General features: G+C 35.0%; 1 protein-coding gene across 1 annotated transcript; it reads right to left on the bottom strand.

Moving 5' to 3' along the window:
• Positions 1–7258: 7258 nt before the first annotated feature.
• On the bottom strand, positions 7259–8197 carry LOC306666675 (olfactory receptor 2B11-like; the record flags this gene model as incomplete). Its single annotated transcript, XM_079148897.1, has 1 exon — positions 7259–8197. One exon carries the CDS (start codon positions 8195–8197, stop codon positions 7259–7261), a length of 939 nt encoding a protein of 312 aa, XP_079005023.1.
• Positions 8198–9510: the final 1313 nt, after the last annotated feature.

Here is a 9510-nt window from a genome sequence, read left to right as displayed (position 1 = left end):
GGATAGCTTGGTCAAATGGTGGTTCCATTCCAAGTTTTCTAAGGAATCTTCATACTGTTTTTCAGAGTATCTGCACCAATTTGCAACCTCACCAGCAATGTTTGAGTGTACCTTTTTCTCCACATCCTGGCCAACACCTATTCTACCTGTATTCTTGATAACAGCCATTCTAATTGGGATGAGATGAAATCTTACATTTCTTTTATTACTAGAGATGTTGAACAATTTTTTCTTATAACTATTGATTGCTTGAAGATCATCTGTGAAGTATCTGCTTATTTCTGTAGCCTATTTATTGATTGAGTTATTCATATTCTTGGTGTAAAGTTTTTTGAGTTCTTTATAAATTCTGGAGATTAGTGGTCTATCTGAAGTGTGTGTAGCAAAGATTTTCTCCCACTTTTTAGGATCTCTCTTCATATTGTTGTTTCCTTTGCTGACAAAAAGCCTTTTAGTTTGATTTCATCCCATTTATTGATTCTTGCTTGTATTTCTTGCACTTTGGGAGTCTTGTTAAGGAAGTCTGTGCCTAAGCTGACATGATAAAGATTTGAACCTACTTTTTCTTCTATTTGGTGTAGGGTCTCTAGTCTAATTCCTAGGTCCTTGATCCATTTTGAGTTGAGTTTTGTAAAGTTTGAAAGATAGGGTTTTAATTTCATTTTGCTGCATATGGATTTCCAGTTTTCCAGCAACATTTGTTGCAGAGGCTATCTTTTCTCCATTGTATGTTTTTGGCACCTTTATCTAGTATGTGATAACTGTATTTATGTGAGTTTTTCTCTGTGTCCTATACTCTGTACGATTGATCTATTTGTCTGTTTTGGTGCCAATACCATGCCATTTTTGTTATTACTGTTCGTAGTACAGTTGAAGGTCTGGTATTGTGGTACCTTCTGCTTCACTCTTCCTGCTAAGAATTACTTTGGCTATTCTGGGTCTCTTATTTTTCCAAATGAATTTTATCATTGTTTTCTCTGTTTCTATGAAGTATGTCATTGGAATTTTAATTGCAATTGCATTGAATTTGTATAGTGCTTTTGGTAGTATGGCCATTTTGACAATATTAAACTGCTTCTCCAAGAACGTGGTAGATATTTCCATCTTCTAAGGTTTCCTTTAATTTCTGACTTTAGTGTTCTGTAGTTTCTATTGTAACGGTCTTTCACCTCTTTTTTTAGATTAATTCGCAAATATTTATTTTTTTTGAAGCTATTGTGCATGGAATGGATTTCCTAATTTCTCTTTCAGAGGATTTATCACATATGAATAGAAATGCATTAGATTTATGCATGTTGATTTTATATCATGCTACTTTCCTGAATTTATTTAAGAGTTCTAGAAGTTTTGTTGTGGAATTTTTTGGATCCCTTAAATATAGAATCATGTCATTGGCAAATAGTGATAGCTTGAATTCTTCTTTCCTATTCATATTCCTTTAATTTCTTTGGTCTGTCCTATTGCTCTGGGCAGAGTTTCAAGGATGTTGGTGAATAAAAGTGGTGAAAGAAGGCATCCCTGTCTTTTTCCAGTTTTTAGAGAAAATGCTTTCAGATTTTCTCCATTTAAAATGATATTGGTCATGGGCTTAGCATGGATAGACTTTACAATGTTGAGGTATGTTCCTACTATCCCTATTTTTTCTGGTGTTTTAAGCATGAACAGGTGTTGTATTTTATCAAATGTTTTTTCTGCATCTATTGAAATAATCATATGTTCTTATCTTTAAGCCTATTGATGTGGTGAATTACATTTATCGGTTTCCTCATGTTAAACATCCTTGCATCCCTGGAATGAAACTCACTTGATTGTGGTGCACTAACTTTTTAATATGTTTTTGTATGCAATTTGCTAGAATTTTGTTAAGAATTTTTGCAACTATGTTCATCAGGGATAGTGGTCTTAAGTTTTCTTTCCTTGATGGGACTTTGTCTGCTTTTGGTATCAGGGTGATATTAGCTTCATTGAATAAATTTGGAGGATTCCCTCCTTTTCTATTTCATGAGTATTTTGAGGAGTATTGGAATTACCTCTTTGAAGTTCTTGTAGAACTCAGCTGAGAATCTGTCTGGTCCAGGACTTTTCTTTGTTGGTAGGGTTTTGATGGCTTCTTCTATTTCATAGCTTGAAATTGATCTATTTAAATTGTGTATGTCCTCCTGATTCAGTTTAGGTGGATCATGTGTCTCCAGAAACCTGTCTATGTCTTCGAGATTTTCTATTTTATTGGAGTATAGATTTTCAAAATAGCTTCTAATTATGTTTTGTATTTCAATAGTGTCTGTCATGATATTTCCTTTTCATCACAAATTTTAGTAATTTGAGTTTTCTCTCTCCTTTTCTTCATTAGTGGGGCTAAGTATTTATCAATTTTGTTTACTTTTCCAAAGAACCAACTTTTTCTTTTATCAATTTTTTTTGAATTGTTTCTCTTGTTTCGATTTCATTGATTTCAGCTCTGATTTTAATTATTTCCTGTCTTCTACTGCTTTTGGTATTGATCTGTTATTTTTCTAGGGCTGTGAGCTGTAATTTTAGTTCGCTTATTTGTTGACTTTTCCTTCTTTTCTTGAATGCACTCCATGCAATGAATTTTCTTCTTAGTACTGCTTTCAGAATGTCCCAGGGATTTTGATATGTTGTATCATTGTTCTTGTTTCCCTCTAATACTTTTTTTTATCTCCTTCTTGATGTCTTATGCTATCGATGGAATATTCTACATATGTCTGTTAACTCTAAATTATTGATTGTGTTCCAAGCTTGCTTTGTTCTTGTTTTGTTTGTAAGATCTATCCAGTGGTAAGAGAGGTATGTTAAAATCACCTAGTATTATTGTGTTGTGGTCTATTTGGTTTCTGGAATTGAGAAGGATTTCTTTGACATACATGGATGAGATATTGTTTGGTGCAGAAATATTAACAATCATTATATCTTGGTGATTTATGGTTCCCTTAAGCAGTGTGAAATGTCCTTCTTTATCACTTCTGACTAACTTATCTTTGAAGCCTGCTTTATCTGACATGAGGATGGAAACCCCCCACTTTTTTACAGAATTTTTGTGCATGTTATGTTTTCTCCCATCCCTCCACCTTTAGTCTCTGTGTATTTTTTTCATGAGATGAGTCTCTTGAAGGCAGCATATTGTTGGGTCCTTTTTTTAAATTCAACCTGACAGTCTATGTCTTTTGATTGATGAGTTTAAGCCATTAACATTCTGAGTTATTATTGAGCTATGATTTGTATCCCGAGTCATTTTTATTTAGCTTTGCTTTTTAACTTTACTTGGTTTCTCCTTTGATTGACTTTTCCTTTAGAGTAGTTCATCCTTTGCTGACTTACATTGTTGTTTTTCATTTCTTCCTCTTGGAATATTTTGCTAAAATGTCCTGTAGTGCAGGTTTTCTATTTGTAATTTCTTTTAACTTTTTTTTCACCATGGAAGGATTTTATTTCATCCTCAAATCTGAAGATAAGTTTTGCTGGGTATAAGGTTCATGGTTGGCATCCATTTCCTTTCAGAACTTGACATATGTTGTTCTAGGCCCTTCTAACTTTTATGATCTGGGCTGAGAAATCTGCTGATGTTCATATTGGTTTCCCCCTTGTTTAATCTGATGCTTTTCTCTTGAAGCCTTTAAAATTCTATCTTTATATTGAAATTAAGGCATTTTTATTATAAGGTTCCTTGGTGTGGATCTGTTGCAATTTCAGGGATTGGTGTACACTGTCCCATGTCCTCCTGGATTTAGAGGGCTTCCTTTCTTTCTTTCTTTCTTTCTTTCTTTCTTTCTTTCTTTCTTTCTTTCTTTCTTTCTTTCTTTCTTTCTTTCTCTCTTTCTTGGATATTGGAGGTTACTCATATTGATTTATATGTATATGAGCCAAATATTCTCTTGAGGATTTTATGTCCTTATTGCATAATTAATCAGTTTAACTATGATAAGTTGTGGAGAGCTTGTTTTTGGATCTTGTGTATTTTGGGTTCAGAAATTGTCCTGTATGCATCTCATTCCCAATATTTGAAAAAAATTTTTGATATCAATTCACTGATATGTTATTCAGGATTTTTCTTGTACCTCAGATCCATCTTTGATTCCAAGGATTCAGAAGTTTGATCTCTTAATGTGGCTTCCAGTTTCCTGAAAAGTTGGATCATACCTCTCATTGTCTGTTCTGTACTGCTGGCTGTGTTTTCAAGATCATAGACGTTGTCTTCAAAACATAAAATTCCATCTTATACATGGGCTAATCAATTGGTGAGATTTTTCAACTGAATTTTATTGAGTCTTCCATTTTTTTTTTCAGTATATCTCTTAATGGAATTGCTCTTTCACTTTCTACTTTTGTTTTCTTTTGCTTATTTCATGTCTTAGATATTCTTTTATTTTTGATCATTGAATGACCAAGTTTTTTTAATTCTTTGAGCTTTTATTCACGTCATTTTTTGTAAATTCAATCATGAGGTGTATTCCTTTTGAGGTACCTTCATCTGTTTCCTAATGTTTTCTGGCATCCTATTTTTGCACATCAGTTGAAATGGATTCCTTATCCTCTTTTATGTGGTCCCTTTAGGTAGTAGTTGTCTCTTAATATCAAGCCCTGAAACTAGGGTATACTTTAGCTTCCACACATAGAATCACATGATCAAAGTGATAATATGAACCATGTAACCACTATGAAAGTGGAAAGTAATCACAATGGTAATTTAAGAGGAAACCATATATCAATAGATGATGTACAAGTTATTATTACCTATCTCTACAACTCTATTGATCAAAGAGAAAAATGGGAGCAAATTGATTTGAATATGCTGAGAAATTAAGCATTCATGGTATTATGCTAAAATGGATTAGATAAAGGAATACAAATAGTCAAATAAAATAAAATAAAAGTGTTCAAAGGAAAAGTAAAAAATAAAGAAGAAGGTGGGGGAGGGAAGCTTGACAAATTAGAAGAGTACATAGAATGCAGGAGGGGGAGGAGAATGGAGATGGTGGAGAACATAAGAGGTATCAAGAGAGGATCCAATTAATTAACAAAGTACCTAAAATTAAATATAACTCTTTTAAAACTCAAAATGTGAGGCAACACTAGGAATGAGTTCATATGAAGCAGTTGATGCAATTCAGATTATTTCTTGTTTTTTGTTAAGGTTTTAGAAATAGAGTCTTTCCTTTCTGGATTTTTAGATTAGATATGATTTATTTTGATTATTACTAACTCAGACCCAAAGCAGCCAAACTTATTCAGGAGATCAGTGTGCAGACTTCTGTACTCCTTGTTTGTCCAGCTCTGTGCCACCCCTCCTTCCAAAGCCCTCAGAGTGTGGGCTCCTTTGCAAGTTGCATGGAACTCATCAGCTCTCCTCCAGTCCCTTTCAATCTTGAAGAAGTGGTTCAGGGTTGACCACATTTCATCTGACCCTAATAAGATGCAGTAACCCCCAGTGCATTAGTTAGACTTCTTATTCCAGAGCTCAGATTGTGCAAATGAAAATGTCTTTTGCTCTTCTAAGTTCTGTAGGCTTGGTTCTCTGCCACAGAACTGCTCTTTTGATTTTCTCTTGGGGATCTGCTACAGTATTTTGAGTTCTTCTGACCCACCCTCTTTCATTCACAACAAAAGATACCTTGAGGGCTAGCCAGATGCCAATCTCATCTGGGCATAGATTTCAGCTGCCTTCTGAGAATTCTGTTCATACAGCAGCATCCTGGATGGAGCGGGCATGTGATAAATCACATACTCCATCATCTTAAACTGTATGACCCTCCAAGATACAGTCCCTGAGAATAGTCATACACAACTCTTTGGATTCCTGAGGACATCTAGTCTTATGAGTGACAAGTGAAAAGTTCAAATGAAAAGTGAGTAGTACTTCTGAATTCCCTGGATATGATTTTCTCTGTGTTTCAATTACATTCTACAAGGTGCACTCTACTTCATAGGGTAGGGACTGGATGGAACATTGTGGCAATATTTGTAATGAATTCCCAGTTTCCCATAGTGGCAAACTCAAATGAGCCCTCCACAAGAATTCCCACATCAGTTCTCACCTCACAAATTGAGAAATAGAACAATTTCAAACCCTAGTTTGCTTTATTATCTCTGTGTAAGTTCAAATTACCTGTCTCTGAAGATGATGTGGAGAAAAAAGAACACTTTTACAATGCTGGTGGGATTGTAAATAACTACAGAAATAACTATGGAAATCAATGTGGGAGTTACTCAAAAGATTAGGCATGGAATCACCATATGACTCAACCACAGCCTTCAGTATTTATCCTAAAGAATTAACGTTATCATACTATAATGATGCATGCATAGCCGTATTCATAATAGCACAATTCACAATAGCCAAACTATGGAACCACTATTCATAAATAAATGAATAAAGAAAATGTGATATATATACACAATGGGGTTTTATTCAGACATAAACAAAAGTGAAATTATGTTATTTTCATGAAAATGGATGGAACTAGAGAACATGATATGAACAAAAGAAACCAAACCAAGAAGGTCAAAGGTCATATGTTTTCTCTCATATGTGGAAACTAGAGAGGAAAAGGGAAAAGAAAGAGAGAGTGCAGGGCCTGGATCTAATAAAAATAAAAGGAAGATTAGTAAAAAAAAAACAAGGGGGGTGGAAAGAGGGGAAGGTGAGAAGTTTTGGGGAGTGATATGGGCCAATTTATATTATTATATTGTTTGCACATATGAATATGAACAACATATCCCATCATTATTATTAACTGTAATAATGAACCAATAACAAATGTGAAAAGAAAAAAGAAAATTAATTATTCTTTGAAATCATAGAGTGATTTATACAGAATGCCCAGGGTAGCCAGCCTGTCCACATAGATTTGGGACAATTTGAAGAGTGAGTAAATGTTTCAAGTGACATTAATAAGATGCTCATTGATAACAGATTGTCATGCCATTTTTATAAAAACTAGATGGAACTTGTGCAATTGTATCTAAATTCGTATTACCAAAATATTTGGCAACATAACAAAGTTACTATTTCTTTATGTACCAACCCAAATAGAATTATTTTATCCATTTCCAAGAACAGTGTACCCATACTGATACATATTAGCCAAGTATGATTCTTGCCTAATGAGATAATAAATTACATAATGAATGAGAGATTGAATAATATAACATAATGAATGTTACTAGAAATATGACATGAATGAGTTCATAAGAAAAACCCTTATGAATGAAATTATAATTGCTAAATATTTTAAAATTTTTATTTGGAAATGAAAATACTCCTCACCAGGTTGCTTACTGACCCCTTCACATCCTTATTCCTCAGGGTGTAGATAAAGGGGTTGGCTGTAGGAGTCACCACTGCATAGAAGAGAGCCATGAACTTGGGCTGGTCCTTTGTAATGGAAGAAGGGGGCTGAAGGTACATGCTAATGGCTGGGCCATAAAATAAGAAAACTACAATGAGATGAGAGGAACATGTCCCAAAGGCCTTTTTCTTTCCTTCAGAAGTTTTCATGTTAAGAACAGCACGTCCAATACTGGCATAAGAGGCAAGAATTAAGCACAGAGGAACAGCTAACATAAAAATGCACACCACAGACAATGTGAGCTCATTAGCCTCCTTTTCCCCACAGGCAGTCTTTATAAGAACTGGAATCTCACACAGCACGTGATCCAGTTTATTGATGCCACACAGAGGTAATTGTAATGTAACGGTGGCCTCTGATACAGCATAAGTGATTCCACCCAGCCACACGGTGGACACTAACAGAACACAGGTGGGCTGATTCATGATGAGAGTGTAGTGCAGAGGTCTGCAGATGGCCACATAGCGGTCAAAGGACATGACAGCCAGGAGCAGACATTCTGTGCCCCCCATAGTGTGGAAGATATAAAGCTGAACTACACACCCCATATAGCTGATGGTCTTCTTAGAGCTTCCCAGGTTAAAGAGCATCTGAGGCACAATGCTGGTGGTGTAGCACATGTCCAAGAAGGAGAGGTTGGTGAGGAAAAAGTACATGGGGCTGTGGAGATGGGCATCTAACTTGGACACCAGAATGATGGCTATGTTTCCCAGCAAGGCCATGGGGTATGTTATGAGAAGAATAATGAATAGAGGAAGTTCTAGCCAATGTTGGTCAGAAAATCCTAGAAGAATAAACTCCTCAGGGTGACTTTCATTAATTAGTGCCATTCTATTCAATGTGTTTACCTATAAAAGAAAGTGCAATGAAGTTAGCATGACGGTGACAAAAAAAAAAAAAGTGACAATCCATTTGCTTTCTCTCACAGAATATAGAATAGAGGGATTTGGGGTTGAAATAACATACAGCAAGAAGTGGTCTAAGGAAACTTCTATCTTAGAAACTTAAGGTATTTGTCAACAATTCACCCTATCATTCTGAAAGAATTTCCTCTCCTGTATAATAAGGTGGACAATAACTAATGCCTTGTGATTTGGTAAGGATTAAATGAAGAAAAAAAAAAAAAGCAACTGTGTTTTGGAAGCTCCAAATTGTTGGTTTTCAACTTTTTTTGTCATAAAAATCAACTGAGTAGATTAATATGAAGTTCATCACTTCATGTGTATAGGTGCCTGATAGAGTAGATGTGAAATGAAGTTAAGTAATTGTAATGCTCATTTTATATCACTGCTGCCAGATATAATAATCATAAAAGTAATCTGGCATGGAGGGTCATGCCTGTAATCCCAGTGAATCAGGAGGCTGACCGAGGAGGACTCCATGTTGAAGGCCAGCTTCAGCAAATTATTGAGGCCCTACTAACTTACTTAGACCTTGTCTCGAAATTAAAAAATAAATAAATAAAAAGGGCTGGGCATGTGCATCAGAGGTAAAGTGCCTCTAGGTTCAATCCCCAGTACTAAAACAAAACAATACAAATCAAAAGAACATAGAAAAAGGAAAAGAGAAGGAAGGAAGGAAGGAAGGAAGGAAGGAAGGAAGGAAGGAAGGAAGGAAGGAAGGAAGGAAGGAAGGAAGGAAGGAAAGAAGGACGGAAGGGCAAAAGAAAGAAAGAACAAGAAAATAGAATCATGAAAGAAAGGACAAAGGAAAGAAAGAAAAAACAGAATCATGAAATTGTTCAGGTAGAGGTAACAGAAGACTGAAGAAAAGAAAACCTGAATAAATAAACTCTCACCACATCCATCTAGTCAATTGATTAATAACATTCTCTTTACAAACAGTGAGGTTTTGAATTCAAATAAATATATCTTATGTATTTGAAGCTAGTCAAAAAATGTAAACACTTAACATCAATTTCCATATGTTTACAGTTATCAATGACCCACATTTTTATTGATTTTTGTTTTGTTTTGTTTTTTAATACATGGAGTATCACTCCCCATTTTGGTTGTACCTGATGTGCAGTTACACTGGTTGTGTATTCATATATGAATAGAGGAAAGTTATGTCCAATTCATTCTACTGTCTTTCCCATTCCCATCCCCCTTCCTTCCCCCCATAAATTGAAAGAGTTAAGCTA

This window comes from Sciurus vulgaris (genome assembly GCF_902686455.1).
Source record: "Sciurus vulgaris genome assembly, chromosome: 7".
NCBI lineage: Eukaryota > Metazoa > Chordata > Mammalia > Rodentia > Sciuridae > Sciurus > Sciurus vulgaris.
Note: the sequence above shows the minus strand (reverse complement) of the source record. Positions and strands in the feature narration are given on the sequence as shown.